Source organism: Oryctolagus cuniculus, chromosome 9, assembly GCF_964237555.1.
Source record: "Oryctolagus cuniculus chromosome 9, mOryCun1.1, whole genome shotgun sequence".
Lineage (NCBI taxonomy): Eukaryota > Metazoa > Chordata > Mammalia > Lagomorpha > Leporidae > Oryctolagus > Oryctolagus cuniculus.
Genome location: NC_091440.1, coordinates 86,364,984 through 86,385,441, shown reverse-complemented (window position 1 = coordinate 86,385,441; position 20,458 = coordinate 86,364,984). Strand labels below are relative to the sequence as shown.

Sequence of the window (20,458 nt, the reverse complement as noted above, 5' to 3'; positions counted from 1 at the left end):
AAACAGGTGCCGCTCTGAGCAGGGGGTTTGTCTAAATCAACTTCTTGGCTCAGGTTTCTGACAAAGGGCCCAGAAGCTAAGGTCATCATGGGTCCTGTAGCTCTCCCAACCTTCGAGGGGAGGGCAAGAGAGGAAGTGTGGCAATCAGAAACGAGTCTCCAGCCAGAACCAGGGCTCGGGCCGCGTCCCCACGCCCACGGTCCCTTCCAAATGACCGGCTACAGTCTGCCCATGCCGTCTTTTCCATTAAAAAAAAAAAAAAAGGACACCTGGCTTTACAAGGAAGAGAATATACGACAAAAGGGCCTCCGGTCTCGTGAGAACTCCGGCCTCGGAGCGGCGCCCGGACCCGCCGCCGAAGCCCGCCCGTCCAACCGCTGCCGGCTCGCGGATGCCCCGGGGACCCGACGCCCAGCCGGGCTTCCCCACGCGCTCCCGCTACCCACAAGCCCCCGCGCCGCGGCGCGCACGCGCGTCGGCGACGGCCGTCTCAGGAAGAGGAAAATGGAATAAACAACTCGGAGGAACCAGAGCGCGAGAGAGCGAGTGGAGGCAGAATTTAAAAATAAACCAGCCCCTCCGCCCTGCCCACCCGCTCGCCGCCGCCGCCGCCGCTGCTGCCGCCGCCGCCGCTCCCTCTCCCCCCTGCCCGCGCCCTCGACGTCCCCGTCTGGGCCCGCGTGCCCACCCCGCCGTCCCGCGCGGCCCCTTTAAGAAAAGAGAACGAGAGAGTGAGTGAGAGAATCCCAACTCTCCCCCTCCCCTCCCCTCCTTCCTACCCCCTCCTCCCTCCCCTCTCCCCTCCCCCCCTCTCCCCGGGCGGCTCCGGCTCCCGCAGCGGGACAGACCCACCCGCCCAGGCTTTTATCCGGCACCGGCAGCGTCTTCCGTCCCTCCCCCGTCTATGGTGGCGGCGGCGGCTCCTCGGGCGGCGGCGGAAGACGAGGCTGCGGCGTTGCCATGAACAGTGGCGGCGGCCTCCCGCCCCCCTCGGCCGCCGCCTCCCCTTCCTCCTCCTCGCTGGCGGCGGCGGCAGTGGCGGTGGTGGCCCCGCCGGGGCCCGGGGGTGTCCCCGGCGGGGCGGCGGCGGCGGGCGTGAAGCTCAAGTACTGCCGCTACTATGCCAAGGATAAGACTTGCTTCTACGGGGAGGAGTGTCAGTTCCTGCATGAGGACCCGGCCGCCGGGGCGGCCCCGGGCCTCGGCCTCCATAGCAACAGCGTCCCCCTGGCTCTGGCGGGCGCGCCGGTGGCCGGCTTCGCGTCCGGAGCAGCGGCCCCGGCCGGGGGAGCCGGGCCGCCCCCGGGGCCCAAGAAGCCGGACCTGGGCGGCTCGGGCGCCGGAGCCGCCAGCAGCAGCAGCAGCGGCGGAGGAGGCGGCGGCGGCGGCAGCAGCGGGGGACTCGATGGACCGCGGCTGGCCAGTGAGTGTGCTGCGGGCCGGGAGGGCCGCCTGGGCCTCGGGGCGGCAGCGGAGGCCAGGCCTGGGGCCGGATGAGGCCCTGCCGCGGACGGGAGCCGAGCTGGGCCGGCGGGCTCCCCCCCTCAGCTCCCCGAGGCGGTCTGGGCGGCCTAGGCCGGGCCTGGAGCCTTCCTTCCCTCTTCCTGCTTCCCCTCCCCACTGCCCTGGGCGAGCCAGGGAGGCTGGGTTCCTGGGAACGTGGGTGGGTGGGTGGACTGGGGTGATGCGAGTGGGGGCGGGGAGGAAGGGGGATGGGCTGTGGCGTGCGGAGTGTGAGAAAGGGGGTGTCGTTTCCGGGGGGTGTGGAAAGGGGCCGGGTTTGGAGGCCACATGTGTTCTGCGTGCCGGTGTGGAGTGGAGTCTGCCGAGAGTGGAGGTTCCCTAGTGGGTGGGGGTAGGGGGCGGGCCTAAGGCCTCCTGGAGTCGCTTCAAAGGACGGAGGGAAGTTTCCCAAGGCAGGAAATGCTTTCTAAGGATTAGGAGAGGGCGACCGCCGCGTCTTTAGCGCGCTCAGGTTTAATCTAGAGTGTAGTGTAGGAATTTCACAGCATTTGCATTTCAACATAGTTTTCGGACAGCTTGAGCGACTTTGCGCCCGTCGTCTGGAGTCCTGTCTTCTACAGGTTTGGATGAGCAAACTCCTAGCGCGGTGCCTTGAAAACTTGTGCTGTGCGGTGGACGGCTGTATGCTGCCGAGCCGTGGAGTGCCGCCTATAGCTTTTACTTTTTCGTTCGTTAGTGTCTGTTGACGTGCGGCTTCTTAGTTGTTAGTCGGGGAAGCTTGCAAGTGCAAGTGCAAGTGTAACCTCTGAACTTTTTGGAATGTTGCCTGCGAAGAAAAAGGAGAGTAGGTGTCAGGTTTTTTGTTTTGTTTTCGAGATTTATTTAACAGATCATGTGTTTCCTTTGGTGTGATGGTCCTGACTTTAATGCAGATGTATTTGGTGAAGCTGAAATGCTAGGATAATTAATTTGTAACTTCAGATGTCTTGTAAAAAGCAGTTACTTTATTGGTGAAATTTTATCATTCTCGAGCAGCAACTTTGTATTTTCATGGTAAACTTCTGCTGGACGGTGATTTTGGACTCGAGTTATTTGAGTAATAAGCAGTGAAAGAAACTAAGCAGTAGTTTTCTTACCCACAAAAAGGCCCGTTTGAAAATGCTGATCTTTGAGTTAATATGCCATCGTTCTAGGCTTTTCTAATTAACTTAAAATGGGTAGAGTTGCGACACGGAAGATAGGACAGGATGTAAACAGGGGAAGAGGGGAGTTGAAGGGTAAGCAAGCCCCTGAGGTAGGAGAAAAATAACTAGCATGGACCCCGGGGTGGAACCATTCCACAGATGAGAAGAGGAATGAGATAGGGTCCGGAGCTCAGGCAGTTAGTGCTAAAAAAGCATTGGAAAACCTAGTACTCCTGTAACAGTTTTCTAATTAAATAGCCGATTTTCATTCTTGGAGCCGGGGGCGTTTACTTTAACTTGATTGGCGGAAACATAAGGCTTCTGTTTTCTGTGGTAGGCTTCTTGGTATCTCTTCAGTAATGCCTAGGTTGTGACATGTGGATGAAATCAAGTTGCTTCCTATCAGTGTGTGTTAAGTGAAGTTGTTCAGGAATAAGGGAAGAGGGTTGTGTTGGTAACAACATGGACTCTGAATTTTATATGCTCAATTGTTAGTCTGCTTTCTTGTACTGTGTTACACTATATCTTTTGAGACAGGCTGGATCTGTTAAGAGTATGAAGCAGTTAAAATAGCACATTTCTAAGAGATTACTATTTGAGAAATTTAATTTTATTAGTTGCTGACCTGATCTTTAGCATTACTGAGACAGTTTTATTTATTTTTATCTTGGCTCTTTTTAAAATGTAAGAATGTGCAGTATTTCTTATGCTGAGGAGTTATAAGCTGATCTGCTGTGATAAGCTGGATGTTCCTGTGTTAATATTTTGTTTGGCTTCTTTTGCACCTTAATGTTTTTTCTTTTTCCTCTGTTATCGTGTATGTGCAGGCATGTGTGTTTTTGAACTTTTTATTTAAGTATTATATGCTGTTTTAATCCATTTTGTGTTGCTGTAACAATACCAAAGACTGGGAAATTTATAAAGTCAGGAAATTTTATTTCTTAGCTTTTGGACGCTGGGGAATTCAGTATTAAGGTATTGGCATATGATGAGGGCCTTCATGCTGTGTTATCCCATTGAGGAAGGGTGAGAGCGCAAGAGTGCAGAGGGGCCTGAAGGTTCCTTTTTGATAGCACCGCTCTCCCACCAGCTGACTCCACAGTAAAGATGCTAATCCACTCCTGAGGGAAGAGCCTCTGTGGCCTAATCACCTCTTATTAGCCCCCTCCCTTCTTCCCTCTCTTCTTCCCTCCCTCCCTTCCTTTTTTTTTAATTTATATATATATTTTTTAAGATTTATTTACTCGAAAGAGTTACACAGAGGAAGAGTCAGAGAAAGAAAGACATCTTCTGTTGGATGGTTCCTCCCCCCAAATGCTCACAACATTTGGGGCTGCACGAGGTTGAAGCCAGGAGCCAGGAACTTTCTCCGGGTGTCTCTTGTGGGTGCAGGTGCCCAAGGATTTAGGCTATCCTCCACTGCCTTCTCAGGCACATCAGCAGGGAGCTGGACCGGAAGTTGGGCAGCCAGGTCTCTAACCGGTGCCCATATGGGATGCTGGCATCTAAGTCGGCGGCTTTACCCACTATGCCATGATCCTGGCTCCAGGCTCCGCACCATCTCCCCCCACCCCCCCCACCCCAAAAAAAAAAACACACTGATAGCCTTGGTAGCCTTGGGTATTAAGTTTACAGCATTTGAACTTTGTGAGACATGTTCAAGCTATAGCACTCTAGTACTTGTCTCCAAAATTCATGTGTCTTACAATGCAAAATAGATCCATTCTGTCCCATTTGGTCCCCCAAATCTGAACTCATTCCGACATCGAGTTGAAAGTCCAAAGTCTTACCTAAATCAGGGATGGGTGACTCTCAAGGCTGGATTTATCCTGAAACAAATACCTCTCCAGCTGTGGGCCAGTGAAATTAACAAGCTTTATGCTTCCAAAATGTAGTAGTGTACAAACTGGAGATTCCAGCATCTTGGACACACTGGGGGTGGGTGTTGGGTTTCCAAGGCCCCAGGTGTATGATTTTGCTGGGGTCAGGGCCCAGCAGCTCTCACCAATTGGAGTCTCATAGTTGCCGCTTTCCCAGGCTGGGGTTGCATGCTGGTGATCTCCACGGCTGCGCCACTCCCACAGCTCCACTTGGCATTGCCAAGAGAGAGGGGACTTTGGTAGTCTTGCTCCAACAGTTTGGGCATTGATCTTGTCATTCTCTGTGGTGGCTCTGCCTTTGCAACCGTCTTTCCCTGGGCCCCTGAGGCTGTCCTTGAGGTCCTTTGAAATCCAGGTGCAGGCTGACATGGTCCCACAACTATTGTAATTTGCACCTGCACGGGCAGCATCATACGGACACCACTAAGGGTTTTCACCTGTGCCTTCTGGGAGGTTAGCTCAAGCTGCACCTGGACCAGCTTGAGCTCTGGTGGGGGTGATTGAGGAGTGTTGTGGCAGACTACGTGGAGCAGAGTCCTGAAGTGGCTGTGGACATTGAGCCTGTGGGGTGTCCCGGATCTGTCTCCCAAAACTGCTGTCCTAGAGTTCCTCTGTTGACCCGGCAGTTTGGTAGTAAACATTTTCTGGCATTCAGGATGTTTTTAGGGAGATGAGTTTATTAAAAAAAAGCACAAAATTTTACTTTAATTTTTTGGCACTTTATATTTTTGTTGAAATTTCTAATGTTTAACTGCTAAACTGAATGATTGACATTTTAATGATTCTAATATTTTCTACCAGCTAGATTTTCAAAATGGCTTTATTCAGTATATTTATTATTTAGTAGCCAATATATTTATTATCCCAGTATTTGTGTTTTATGTGTATTACTTTATTTGTAACCTATTAGACTTACTTATTTTCCCAAAATAACACTTATCTTTTCAGTTCTGTTAACTTAGTAGTGAAAGCTTTGGAATGAGATTTATCTCAAATGGAATCCTGCTTCCTTTATTTACTAGCTTTTTGTTCTTGGGTACATTTTTAACTTTTGTGTCTCAATTTTTTTTTTTTTTTTTGACAGAGTGGACAGTGAGAGAGAGAGACAGAAAGGTCTTCCTTTTCCGTTGGTTCACCCCCCAATGGCCGCTGCGGCCGGCCTTTTGTGTCTCAGTCTTAAAAATGGAGATGGGTGTCCAGCATTGTAGGTGCAGTGAGTTGAGCTGCTGCTTGCAATGCCTGCTTTCTATATTGAGTGCCTGGTTCATGTCCTCGCTACTCCTGTTCCAGCTCCCTGCTAATGTGCCTAGGAAAGTAACAGATGATGGCCCAGGTTCTTGGGTCACTGCCATCCATGTGGGAGACCCGGATGGAGTTCCTGACTTTAGTCAGTCATTGTGGGCCATTTAGGGAGTGAACCAACAGATAGACAGTCTTCTCCACCCAACCCTGACTCTGCCTTTCAAATAAATAAATAATAAATAAATAAATAAATTAGCAAATAAGCAATAAATAGAGATGGGGCAGACTTTGTGACAAAGTGGATTAAGCTGCCTGCATCCCATATCTGAATGTTGATTCAAGTCCTGGATCCTCTGCCTCTGATCCAGCTCCTTGCTAATAAAATGCATCTGGGAAGCAGCAGATGATGGCTCAAGCACTTGAGTACCTCTCACCTACATGGGAGACCTGGATGTAATTCCTGGCTCCTGGCTTAAGCCTGATCCAACCCCAGTTATTTTGGTCACTTGGTAGTGAAACCAGTGGATGGAAGATAGATCAGTCAATCGATTGCTCTCTTTGCCTTTTAAACAAAGAAACAAGTCTTTTAAAAAGAGGAGATAATATCGCATTCTTCAGAATTGTTGATGAGAATTGTGTGGGGCACTACAAGGCATTGCCAGGCACATAGTGAGCTTTCAGTCTTATTTGCAACAGTTTTGAATATTATCAATACACCTATGGGTAACCTCTACATTTCCATCTTCCCCCCAATTTTTTTTAAAAAGATTTATTTATTTATTTGAAGGGCAGAGTGACAGTGAGGGAAAGATAAAGAGATCTTCCTGTCTGCTGATTCCTTCCCCAAATGGCTGCAACTAGGCTGGGCCGGGCTGAGGCTGGGAGCCAGGAACTCCATCTGGATCTCCCATGCAGGTAGCAGTGGCCCAAGCACTTGAGCTATCACCCAGTGCTTCCCAGCCTGCATTAGCAGGAAGCTGTGTTGGAAGCAGAGTAGCTGGGACTTGACTGACACTTGACTGGATGCTACTGTCCAAAGTGGGGGCTTAACTTGCCATGTCACAATGTCCATCCTGGTTCATTTGTTTTTATTGCTTGAATTTCTCTCTTGAGTCTGTCTCTCTTGATTTGGAAAATTTATATTTGTTTTTATTTTGGAGCAGCTTTTTTTTTTTCTTTTCTTTTTTTTTTTTTTTCAAATTTATTTATTTGAAAGGCAGAGAGGCAGGGGCAGGGGCATCTTCCATCTGCTGTTTCATTCCCCCAAGTGGCCGCAAGTCAGAGCTGGATTGAACCAAAACCAGAAGCCTCTTCCAGGTCTCCCAGGTGGGTGCAGGGGCCTAAGGACTTGGATCATTTTCTGCTGCTTTCCCAGGCCATAGCAGAGAGCTGGATCAGAAGTGGGATAGCCAGGACTTGAACTGGCATTCATACGGGATGCAGGTACTTCAGGTGGCAACTTTTACCTACACAGCCCAGCCCCTTTTGCTTGCTTTTTTATAGCCGTATCTGGTTTTGTGTATAAAGCTGTGGACACTTACAGTACTTAGCAATGATATTTTGAAAATTTTTGTCAAGATAAGAATTTGTCACCAGATTTAAATACTTGTTTTTCAGTTAATCTACTTGAGGGTTATTTTCATTTTTTAAAAAGATTTACTTTTTATTTATTTGAAAGGCAGAGTGGCATTTTGGGGGCTTGTCAGGGGGTAGATCGTCTGTTGATTCACTTCTCAAGTGGCTGCAAAAGCTGGGACTGAGTTAGGTCAAAGCCATTAGTCCTGGGCTGGGGAGACCTGAGATTATGATTTTAGTGCTCTTAGAAATGACTTTGTGGCCTTAGACATAGGAGATTGGAGTATAGAGTGTATGACCTCAAATCACTTCAGCTCTCAAGTGCTTCTCTGCTGTTATGTGTTTTTGTTGTAGAAAACAACTATTTTATGTTCAATATTTGGGACTCCCCTTCCCTCTGACAACTTTTTTGTTTTTAAAAGATTTTATTTATTTGAGAGGTACAGTTACAGACAGTGACAGGGAGAGACAGAGAGAAAGGTCTTCCGTCTGCTGGTTCACTCCCCAAATGGCCGCAATGGCTGGAGCTGCGCCGATCCGAAGCCAGGAGCCAGTGGCTTCCTCTGGGTCTCCTATGCGGGTGCAGGGGCCCAAGGACTTGGGCCATCTTCTACTGCTTTCCCAAGCCAAAGCAGAGAGCTGGAAAGGAAGTGGAGCATCCGGGACTAGAACCAGTGCCCAAATGGGATGCCATCACTGCAGGCAGAGGATTAACCTACTGCACCACAGGGCCGGGCTGCCCTCTGATAACTTTTAAAAAGACACCAGGGGCTATTGTTTAGTGCACCACTTAAGTTGCTGCTTGGAACACCTGCTTCTGTTGAGTGCCTGGTTTCAGTTCTTGGTCCTTCCTTTCTGATCCAACTTCCTTCTAATGCACAACAAATGAAGGCTCCTCAGAGTACTTGGGCTCCTCAGAGAGGGTAAAGCCACTACCTGCAGTGCCGGCATCCCATATGGGCGCCGGTTCCAGTTCCTGTCCCGTGTCCTGGCTGCTGCGCTTCTAATCCAGCTCTCTGCTATGGCCTGGGAAAGCAGTAGAAGGTGGCCCAAGTCCTTGGGCCCCTGCACCCACGTGGGAAACCTGGAAGAAGCTCCTGGCTTTGGATCGGTGCAGCTCTGGCCGTTGCAGCCGTCTGGGGAGAGAACTACCAGATGGTAGACCTCTCTCTGCCTGTGCCTCTCTGTAACTCTGCCTTTCAAATAAATAAATCTCTTAAAAAAAAAAAAAAAATACTTGTGCCCCTGCCATTCATGTGGGAGACCCTGATGGCGCCCTAGGGCTCCTGGCTTCCACTTGGCCCAGCCCTGGCTCTTGAGGTCAATCAAGGAATGAGTCAGTGGCTGGAAGATTTGTTTCTCTACCTTTCAAATAAAATGAAAATAAATAAATAAAAAGTAATGGGAAAAAACGCCCACCATTCGGTAGTGTAGTTTCTTTTCATAGGTAAGGGCATACTGTTCTCAAAACTTTGAGTGAATTAATTGGTATGTAGAGGAATTTTTTCCTGAAGTTATTTCTTTTTTGGTGTCTCATTTTTTTTGATTTCCTTTGTTTTTTTCAAAAATATTGTTCCTAAAGCTAGTTTTTAATTACATCTTTAATTTTAAAGTATTTCAGCTTTTGAAAACAGGAGCATCTGTTTTTTGGAACTAAAAAAGTATATGCACAGGTTAAACATTTAAAAACACAAAATAGTCTCTCTCATTACCTAGATCTCTCTAAAATTCAGCCTCTCAATTTATTTTATAGCCATTCAAGAATATTCTTTTCTTATACATACATTTGTATTTCCTCACCTTTCACAGATATAAACACACATTGGTGGGTGCACACACATGAAAGCCTAGTTTCTCATGTAATCATTTATCTTGTAGTTTGTCCACATTCACATGTAGAAATCTATTTTTTCATGGCTGCATGGTATTCCACTATATGTTTGTGTTATTAAGTTCTTTATAATGCATATGTAGATTGTATATAATTTTCCTATTGTAAATGGTTGCACTAAATTGCTAATGTATTATGAATATTTACGTATAAGTTTATACAATATATGCTTCATACATATTAAGGAGCTTGTAGAATCTTCAGTAATCTGGTTCAAACTTGGTATGCTAATAAAAACTGTATTTTCTGCACTACTGGCTGAAAAGCCACAGCAAGACCGTTTTTTCCTAGTGGTTCACTATCTAGAAGTAGATGTGTAAATCACGTCTTTCGTAACTTAATAGCTTAGTATTTTGTAAAGAGTCTAGTAATCACTGGGGAATTTCATTTGTGTTTGTAATAAAAGAATAGTGTTTTTTAATCTCATGTTGTGTTGCTTTCTTTTTTTTTTTTAATTAATTCAAAGTCACGGTGACAGAGGAGGAGAAACAGAGAAAGATTTTCCATCTCTCAGTTCACTTCAAAAGTGGGTCAGGCTGAAAGCAGCAGCCAGGAACTCCATACTGTTCTCTCACATGGGTGGCAGGCACCCAGGTACTCAGGCTATCATCTGCTGCCTTCCCAGTGCATTAGCTGGGAGCTGGATCTGAAGTGGAGTAGCCAGGATTCAAACCAGCACTTTCTGCTATGAGATACAGGCATTGAGTGTCTTACTCTGTGTAAGATATTGTTCTAGATACATTAGTGAAATAAATAGAATACTCTTTCTTTTGTGGCCCTTGTATTTTTATGGGCAAGGCATATTATAAGTATAAACCTCAATTTCATGGTATGTAGAAAGATGACAGGTTGTTTTTTTTTAAGATTTTATTTATTTATTTGAAAGGTAGAGTGAGAGGGAGAAAAAAGTCTTCCATCGGCTGGTTCACTTGGTTCACTCCCCAAATGGCCACGACTGCCAGAGCTGGGCCGATCTGAAGCCAGGAGCCAGGAGCTTCCTCTGGGTCTCCCATGCGGGTGCAGGGGCCCAAGGACTTGGACCGTCTTCTGCTGCTTTCCCAGGCCATAGCAGAGAGCCGGATGGGAAGTAGAGCAGCTGGGATTTGAACCGGTGCCCATATGGGATGCCGTCACCACAGGCAGAGTATTAACCTACTGTGCCACAATGCTGGCCCCGACAAGTGTTATTTTTTACAAAGGATAGTTAAGTCAGAGGCAATGGTAATATAGAAGTAGAGTTGTTAACAGAATTAAAAAGGCAGATCAGGGTAATCCTCCTTGAGGATGAGTTTCTTCCTTTCTTCCCTCCTTCCCTCCTTTCTCTCTTTCTTTCTCAGGCAGAGTGGACAGTGAGAGAGAGAGAGAGAGAGACAGAGAGAAAGGTCTTCCTTTTCCGTTGCCCCCCCCCCCCCCCCCCCCCCCGTCTGCTGCGGCTGGCTTGCTGTGCTGATGCGAAGCCAGGAGCCAGGTGCTTCTCCTGGTCTCCCATGCGGGTGCAGGGACCCAAACACTTGGGCCATCCTCCACTGCACTCCCGGGCCACAGCAGAGAGCTGGACTGGAAGAGGAGCAACCGGGACAGAATCTGGCACCCCAACCGGAACTAGAACCCGGGGTGCTGGCGCCGTGTTAGCAGGCGGAGGATTAGCCTATTGAGTCACGGCGCCAGCTTTTTTTTTTTTTTTTTAAAGATTTGTTTATTCATTTCAAAGTTAGTTACACAGAGGGAGAGAAACAGAAATCTCCCATCACTGATTCACTCCTCAGATAGCTGCAGCAGTCAAGTGCTGGGCCAGGCCAGAGCCAGGAGCCAAGACCTTCTTCCAGATCTCCCACCTAGGTGACAGGGGCCCAAGTACTTGGGCTGTCTTCTGCTGCTTTTCCCAGGCCATTAGCTAGCTGGGAGCCAGATCCAAAGTGTAGTAGACAGGACATGAATCTGTGCCCATATGGGATACCAGTGTTACAGGCAGCAGCTTTACTTGCTACGCCGCAACATCAGCCCTGATGATGAGATTTGAGCATAGACTGGAATAATGATAGCCAAGGCAAGTTATCAGGAGAAAGTATTTCAGGTAGAGGGAACCAGTAGAGCTAAGGTCTCAGAGCACATTAGAAGACCAGTAAGGCTGTTGTGGAGTAAGGAAAGGGGAACAGTTATTTTTACTTATATTTTGAGTCAAAGGAGTGATTTGATCTTAGTTTTACAGAGGATTCTCTGGTAAAGAAGAGGGCTGGAGAAAATTTAGGAGATAACTTGTAGTAATCAGTGAGAAGTGATGGTAGTGTATGTAGGCAGGACATTGCAGTGGAAGTGGCAAGAACTAGTCAGATTCCAAGTATATTTTGAGGTAGAGCTAACATAATTTCAGATTATATGTAAAGTGTGAGGGGGTCAAAGGATTGGCTTCAAGGAGGTGGAAGCATGGAGTTGGTACCATCTGAGATGGTTCAGATAACAGATGTTGTGGATAGAGGATAAAGAGTTTGGTTTTGAATATGTTAGTTTTGAGATATAGGACATTGGATTAAAGATTTTGAGGAGGTAGATGTGAGACTGGAGTTCCTGGGAAAGATTGGGACAGGAGATGTAAAACATAAGTCATCATGACATTTAAAATGGCTGCAGTGATACAGTGGGGTTAGGCTGCTATTTGGGATGCCCACATCACATATCAAAGTGCTTAGGATTAAGTCCAGCTTCCTGCTAATGCATACGGGAGGCAGCAGATGATAGACCAGTTGCTTGGGTTCTTGCCACCCATGTGGAGACCTGAATGGAGTTCCTGACTTTGGCATGGTCCAGCCCTAGCAGTTGTGGGCATCTGGAGTGTGAACCAGCAGATAGAAGATCTGTTTCTCTCTGTGACTATGTCACTCTGGCTTTTAAATAAAAAATATAGAAAATCTGAAACTAATCCTCCGCCTAGTGGCGCCGGCACACCGGGTTCTAGTCCCGGTCGGGGTGCCGGATTCTGTCCCGGTTGCCCCTCTTCCAGGCCAGCTCTCTGCTGTGGCCAGGGAATGCAGTGGAGGATGGCCCAAGTGCTTGGGCCCTGCACTCCATAGGAGACCAGGGTAAGCACCTGGCTCCTGCCATTGGATCAGCGCGGTGCGCCGGCCGCAGCGCGCTGGCCGTGGTGACCATTGGAGGGTGAACCAACGGCAAAGGAAGACCTTTCTCTGTCTCTCTCTTTCGCTGTCCACTCTGCCTGTAAAAAAAAAAAAAAAAAAAAAAAAAAAAAACCATGGGTACTTCACTGTGTGGCAAGCATATTATAAATAATGCTCTTCTGTCACATTTAATATTCCTACTCATTAACTATTTCATAAGGTGGGTATGTTTTTCATTTGACAGTTCAAACTAGCACTCACATGCTAAGTAATTTTTCAAGGTCACGAAGGAAGTAGTTGAGAGGATTTATAATCACATTTGTTTTATTTCAAAGCCCATGTTCTTTTTGCAGTAGAATGTAACTGGTTCAGATACAACACATTATACTAAAATTAAGTCTTTATCTGAGTGGTATATTCATTCAGTCTTTGCTGCATTATTCTAATTGGCCACGCTTATGGTTAGATTAGCCTAGAGCTAGAGATAATTACCCCATTATAAAATAAACTTGGGGTGGCGGTGGGCCCGTGGCATCATCCCACCATATAGAAGTGGGAGACCTGGATGAAGCTCCTGGCTTCAGCCTGGCCCAGCCTTGACCGCTGGGGAGTGAACCAGTGGATAGAAGATCCTTTCTCTGTCTTTGCCCACTCTCTAACTCTGACTTTGAAAATAAATAAGTATTAAAAGAAACTCAAAAACAACTTGAGAGCGTATTTGGTGGTGCAGCAGTTAAGTCTCCCACATACTGAATCAGAGTCTCTGGGCTTGAGTCTGGCTTTGCTTCCAATCAGGATTCCTGCTGAGGACACCTTGGGAGACGGCAGGTGATGTTCTAGTGATTGGGTCCTTTCACTCTCAGGGGAGACCTGGATTGAGTTCTTTCAAAAATTCAGGGTTACCCTTCTTAAGTTGTCAGTAAACTGTAGGTTAAGGTGATCTTAAATTGATGCTTTGTGTGATGAGTAAGCTGGTTTTAGAAATAATTTTTTCATTTTCCATTAAATTCCAAACTACTTTACTGAGGAAACATAAGCAGTTGAAAAGTTTCAGAACATTGCTTTATTGGCAGCTTTAGGTTGTGAAAAAATAGCAGTTTGGCATAAATCTCAAACTGTCTTATTGTAAGACAGTTTGCAGTAAGTATTCAGATAGACAGTACTAAATAGCTTCACCTACGAGCCCAATTTAGTTGGTCAGATTTGCAGCATTCATCTTGGAGAGGCTATGATTATTGCAGAGTTCCTCAGAATCACCTGTTTTAGCAGTCTTGCTGCACTGCAGTTCTTTCCAGATTGGAAAAAACAATATCTGTCTTTGGGGCTGGTACTGTGGCATAGTGCATAAATCTGCCACCTGCAGTGGCAGCATCCAATATGGGCACCGGTTCAACTCCTGGCTCCTCCACTTCCAGTCCAGCTCCCTGCTAATGTGCCTTGGAAAGCAGCAGAAGATGGTCCAAGTCGTTGGGCCCCTGCACCCACATGGGAAACCCAGAAGCTCTTGGCTCCTCGCTTTGGCTTATATGGAGAGTGAACCAGTGAATGCAAGTGGAAGATCTCTCTCTCTCTGCCTCTGCCTCTCTGTAACTCTGCCGTTTAGATAAATAAATCTTAAAAAAAAAAAAAGAAAAAGAAAAAAGAAATCTGTCTTGGGTTCAGCCTTATGCTGCTGCTTGAAATGCCAACATTCCCATATGGCTGCTGGTTCAAGTCCACTTCCTATCCAGCTCCCTGCTAATGCTCTTGGGAAAGCAACAGAAGATGGCCCCAGTGCTTGGGTCCCTGACACCCATGTGTGGGTGACCTGGTTGGAGTTCCAGGCTCCTGTCTTTGGCTTGGCCCAGCCCTGGCTATTGGGACCATTTGGGGAGTGAATCAGTGGATGGAAGATCTTCCTATCTCTCCCTCTTTCTTTGTAACTCTGCCTTTGAAATAATTTTTTAATATCTTTTTAAAAATTTCAGGTCAAAACAACATACTAGCATACTGGGTACAGATTAAGCCACTTGATCAATTTAAAACTGCTGTTAAAGATTTGTGTGTGTGTGTGTGTGTGTGTGTATGTCAGAGAGAGACAGAGAAGTCTTGTCATAGGCATTGCTTTGGCTATTTTGGGTCAAAGGTGTGACAGCATAAGGGCCAGTTTCTCAGGTACACTGTGCCTTAAAATAGTGTCACCTTTCCTTTTTAGAAACTTTTTTTATGCAGACAACTCAAATCTTTTATAAATGACAGCTTATGTTGCTCTAGACACTTAGACACTTACTAGATAACATCATTTAATTATCAAACATGTAGTGGACATTTCTGGGCCAGGTGCCACCTAGATATTGGAATACTAAGATTTTTTTTTTTTTTTTAAAGAATTTATTATTTGAAAGAGTTACAAAGAGAGGTAGAGACAGATCTTTCATCTGCTGGTTCACTCCCCAGATGACTGCAGCGGCCGGAGCTGCGCCGATCTGAAGCCAGGAGCCAGGACCTTCTTCTGGGTCTCCAATGTGCGTGCAGGGACCCCAGAACCATCTTCCACTGCTTTCCCAGGCCATAGCAGAGAGCTGGATTGGAAGTGGAGCAGCTGGGACTAGAACCGGCGGCCATATGGGATGACAGCGCTTCAGGCCAGGGCTTTAACCCGCTGCACCACAATGCCGGCCCCACAGAGATGTTTCAAACATGATCCTCATAATATGAGTGCATAGTCTAGTAAAAGAGTTTTAAATTTCAAGTTATGGCATAGTACCATATATCAGAGGTAGAAGTGTTAATAAAAGTTGTTTAGGAATTTGGAAGAATCCATGATACGTGATATTTAAGCTATTGCATCCATTTTGTGGCAAAAGACAGTATTTCATTCTTTTTTACAGCTGAGTAGTATTCCATAGTGTATGTATAATTTCTTCATCCAGACATCTGGGTTGATTCCATATCTTAGCTATTGTGAATTGAGCTGCAGTGAACATAGGGGTACAGATAACTCTTTCATATGCTGATTTCATTTTGTTGGGATAAATTCTCAGGAGTGGGATGGCTGGGTCATAGAGTAGACCTCTTTTTCAGATTTCTGGGATATCTCCATACTGTCTTTCACAGTGGATGCACCAGTTTATATTCCCACCAACAGTGGATTAGGGTACCTTTTTCCCCACATCCTTGCCATCATTTATTGTTTGTTAATTTCTGTATGAGAGCCATTCTGACTGGGGTGAAGTGAAACCTCATTGCGGTTTTGATTTGCATTTCTCTGATGGCTGGTGATCTTGAGCATTTTTTCATGTGTCTGTTGGCCATTTGCATTTCCTTTTGAAAAATGCGTGTTGAAGTCCTTTGCCCATTTCTTAACTGGATTGTTTTGTTTGGATTGTTATTTTTTTGTTTGTTTTTTCTTGAGCTCTTTGTAGATCCTGGGTATTAATCCTTTACCAATTTGATAGTTGCTAATATTTTTTCTTATTTTTTGGTTGTCTCTTCACTTTGCAGAGGTTTTTTTTTTTGTTTTTTGTTTTTGTTTTTGTTTTTTTTTTTCAGTGCTGAAGCGTTTTATCTTGATGTACTACCCTTTGTCACTTTTGGCTTTGATCGCCTGGGTTTCTGGAGTCTTTTTCAAGAAGTCTTTGCCTATGCCAATGTCTTAGAGAGTTTCCCCAAGGTTCTCTAGTCATAGATTTTGGTCTTTGATCCATTTTGAGTGAATTTTCGTATAAGGTGTAAGGTAGACGTGTCATACTTCTGCATGAGGAAATCCAATTTTCCCAGCACCATCCCTGCTCCAGAGATTGATTTTAGCTCCTTTGTCAAAGATAGTTGGTTGTAGATGGGTGGATTGATTATATTATAGAGTTTTATTCTGTTCCGTTGGTCTACTCATCTGCTTTCTTGCCAGTGCCAGGCTGTTTTGATTGTAACTGCCCTGTAGGATGTCTTGAAATATGGTGTTATGATCTGCCCAGCTTTGTTTTTGTTGTATAAGGCTGCTTTAGCTACTTGGGATCTTTTTGTTTCCATATGAATTTTAGCACCATTTCTTCTAGATCTGAGAAGAATGTTGTTAGTATTTTGGGATCACATTGAATCTGTAAATTGCTTTTGGTAGTATAGACATTTTGATGATATTCTTACAATCTACAAACATGGGAGATTTTTCCATTTTTTTGTGTCTTCTGTTTCTTTAATGTTTTGTAATTCTTATCGCAGAAATCTTTGACATCTTTAGTTAAATTTATTCCAAGGTATTTATTTTTTTTTGTAGCTCTTGTAAATGGGATTGATCTTAGAAGTTCTTTCTCAGGCATGGCAGTGTCTGTATATGTGAAGGTTATTGATTTTTGTGTTAATTTTATATCCTGCCACTTTACCAAACTTTTTTATGAGTTCCAGTAGTCTCTTAGCGGAGTCTTTTGGTTCTCCTATATATAGAATCCTGTCATCTGCAAATAGAGATAATTTGACTTCCTCCTTCCCAGTTTGTATCCATTTGATTTCTTTTTCTTGCCTAATGGCTCTAGCTAAAACTTTCAGGACTATATTGAATAGCAGTAGTGAGAGTGGGATCTCAATGGGAATGCTTACAACTTTTCCCCATGCAATAAGATGCTGGCTGTGGGTTTGTCGTAAGTTGCCTTGATTGTGTTCAGGAATGATCCTTCCGTCCCTATTGAAGGATATTGTGTTTTATCAAATGCTCTCTCTGCGTCTATTGAGATAATCATATGATTTTTGTTCCTCAGTTTGTTAATGTGATGTATCACATTGATTTGTGAATGTTGAACTATCTCTGCATACCAGGAATAAATTTCATTTAGTTTAGGTGAATGATCTTTCTGATGTGTTGTTGGATTCAGTTAGCTAGTACTTTGTTGAGGGTTTTTACATCTGTGTTCATCGGGGAAATGGGTCTGTAGTTCTCTTTTTCTGTTGTACCTTTTTCAGGTTTAGGAATGAAGGTGATTCTGGCCTCATAGAAGGAGGATGGGATGATCCCCTCCCTTTCAGTCATTTTGAATAGCTTGAGAAGAATTGAAATTAGTTCTTCTTTAAATGTCTGGTAGAATTCAGTGGTGAAGCCATCTGGTCCTGCACTTTCTTTGTTGGGAGGGCCTTTATTACTGATTCAATCTCTTTCTGGGTTATTGGTCTGTTTAGGTGTTCTGTGTCTTCATGATTTGAATTTTGGTAGATTGTATGTGTCTAGGAATTTCTCCATTTCTTCTAGATTTTCCAATTTGTTCCATATAGCTCTTTGTAGTAATTTCTGATGATTCTTTTTATTTCTGTGGTATCTGTTACATTTCCTTATTCATCTGATTTTATTGATGTGGATCTTCCCCCTTTTTTTCTTTTTTTGGTTAATTGGGCCAGTGGTATATCAATTTTGTTCATTTTTTTTTTCAAAAAAAACCATTTCACTTATTTTTTGTATTTTTTTTGAGTTTCAATTTTGTTTATTATTTCTGATTATTTCTTTCCTCCTACTAACTTTGGGTTTGGTTTGTTCTTGTTTTTTAGGTCCTTGAGATGCATTGATAGCTCACTTATTTGGTGCCTTTCCAGTTTCTTGATGAAGGTACCAATTGCTATAACCTGCTTTCTTAACACTGCTTTTACTGTATCCCATAGGTTTTGATATGTTGTATTTTTGTCTTTATTCATATTCAGAAATTTTTTTTAATTTCTCTTTTGATTTCTTCTGTGACTCATGGTTCCTTCAGAAGCATGTTGTTCAGTTTCCATGTGTTTGCATGTTTTAAAGATTCTTGAGTTGTTAATTTTCAACTTTCTTCCTTTGAACCATCAAGATTATTAAACAGATTTTTTAAGATTTCATTGTTTTATGCAACTCCTCATTGAAGTTTGCAACGGAGATGGTATATTCTGATTTTATAATTGATGATGTAATCTCCATTTTATGAAAATGTAGCTCAAAACTTTGCGGCTATTAAGTGGCAGAGTTGAAACTCAAACTGAACACCCTTTAGGAAAGGTTAGCATAGAACAGTTTGTTGAGAGCCTGCTAATCACATTAAGAGGTTTGGATTTCATCCCTTTGGGTATGCATCACCAACATCTTGTTTGTGATGTACTTGTTAGCAGAGGAATACTCACCAGTTTTCGCTGGGCACTTTTTGTAAAATGTCTTCTATGAAACTAGTTCCTCAAGATTCAGCATATAGAAAGGGTTTCCTGGTCAAGTAAGTTTGAGAAATTCTCTGTCTCCATTTTGGATAGGCTCACCTCAATTTTATATGCAGATTCTGGTAAGTTATGCAGAAAAGAAGTTGATTTACTCCTCTCCCTCTCACCCCGCCCCGGCCCACACCTTTTGCACAATTATTGGAACCCAGAGAAACCTTTTGGGGTAACACTGATCTAGTGTGATGTTGTTGGAGAATTAATTTCATTTCCTTAAGAGGGGGTAAGAGTGAAGGTAAAGGAGAATAGCTGTGAGATTTTTTTTTTTATTCTTTTTAAAATAGGTTATTGATATGTTCATATATTTGGTATTTGGGGTAACTGCTGACAGATGTAGAAGTTCTTATTCTTTCCTTTCCATACTGTCATATCCTTTGGTCCAAAGTTTGAATGTGTTGTAATCATTTGAAAATGGAAAAGTTGATATTTTGTCTCTTGATTTATACTTCTCTTTTAAAAACTGAAAGTCAAATTAGAGCAGGACAAGATTGCTTTAATATTCCAGTTGTACCACTTGCTAACTTTGTAGCATTGGGCAGGCTATCTAATCTCTCAATCAGTTTGCTTAGCCATAAAATAAAAAGAATATCAGTTTTGCCTCAGTTGTTATTCAGATGGAGATTCATATCTGCCTAATAATTAGCCAATTGATTATAATCCCATAATGTTTTAGTTTTTTTTTTTTTTAAAGATTTGATTATTTATTTGAGAGAGAGTTACAGAGAGAGGGAGAAAGAGAGTGAGTTCTTCCATCCCTTGGTTCACTCCCTAAATGGCTGCAACAGCCAGAGTTGAGGCAGTCCGAAGCCAGGATTCAGGAGCTTCTTCTTGGTCTGCCTTGTGAGTGCAGGGGCCCAAGCACTTGGGCCATCTTGTACTGCTTTCCCAGACCATAAGCAGGAAGCTGGATCAGAAGAGGAACAGCTGAGACATACACCAGGCCCATATTAGATGCAGGCGATGCCTTAGCCTGCTGTACCACAGCTCTGGCCCCAGTGTCTTAGTCTTTTCTGCAGCTATAACAATATTACCTGATAAAAATATTTATTTCTCATAGTTCTGGAGGCTAGGAAAGTCTTTACCACCAAGATGTGGGTACATTTGGTATCTGGTGAGGGCTGGTTTCTTTGCTTGAAGGCAAAACCATGCTACTGTGTTCTCACATGGTGGAAGGGAAGGACAGTTCCTTTGTCTTTTTCTTTCTTTCTTTTTTTTTTTTTTTAGGGTACTAAGACCATTCATAAGGGTTTTCTGGTCTTGTGACCTTATCTACCTACTGAAAGCCTGACCTCTTAGTACTATCACATTGTTATTAAATAAGCTTCAACATAGGTATTTGGGGGGAGACATTGAGACCATAGCATTCTGCCCTTGACCCTCTTCCCATCCCCCAATGCATTTCCTTCTCATTCCTAAAATACATTCATTCCACCTTAAGGGCCCTCAAAGTTTTAACTCATTCCAGCACCAATAAAAAATTTCAAAGTCCAGAGTCTCATCAAAATCAGATATGGATGAGACTCAAGGTATGATTCAACCTAGGGCAAGTTGCTTTCCAGCTGTCAGCCTATGAAATCAAACAGTTTATGTGTACCTAAAATACAGTGATGGGACAGGCATGGCATAAACATTTCCATTCCAAAAGGCAAAGGGGATAAAAGGATTCAGATAGATCCAAAACCCAACAGGCAAACAACATTAACTCTTGATGCTTGAGAATGAAAGATCTTCTCTAATAGTCAACTTCATTGCTATTTTATAAAGCTGGACTAGTTATTTTATGAAGGAAAAGGATTTATTAAAATCAGACTCTTGGAAGTCTTTTAAGAGTGAGGGTTAGGGCCAGTGCTGTGGCACAGCGGGTAAAGATGCCGCCTGCAGTGCTGGCATCCCATATGGGCGCTGGTTCACGTTTCG

The 20,458-nt window shown here is 44.3% G+C and overlaps 1 protein-coding gene across 6 annotated transcripts in view; it reads left to right on the top strand.

The window, feature by feature from the left end:
• Positions 1-481: 481 nt before the first annotated feature.
• PAN3 (poly(A) specific ribonuclease subunit PAN3) overlaps positions 482-20,458 on the top strand; it is a 153,698-nt gene continuing 133,721 nt past the window's right edge. For 4 of the 6 annotated variants that reach the window (XM_051834118.2, XM_008275215.4, XM_051834119.2 and 1 more), the window contains exon 1: positions 482-1,423. In XM_051834118.2, coding sequence (XP_051690078.1) covers positions 961-1,423 — 463 coding nt within the window. In that variant the 5' untranslated portion in view covers positions 482-960. Of the gene's footprint in view, positions 1,424-1,926; positions 2,085-17,857; positions 17,916-20,458 lie in introns of those variants that run through there. The other 2 variants (XM_051834122.2, XM_051834120.2) reach the window with 2 other exon arrangements.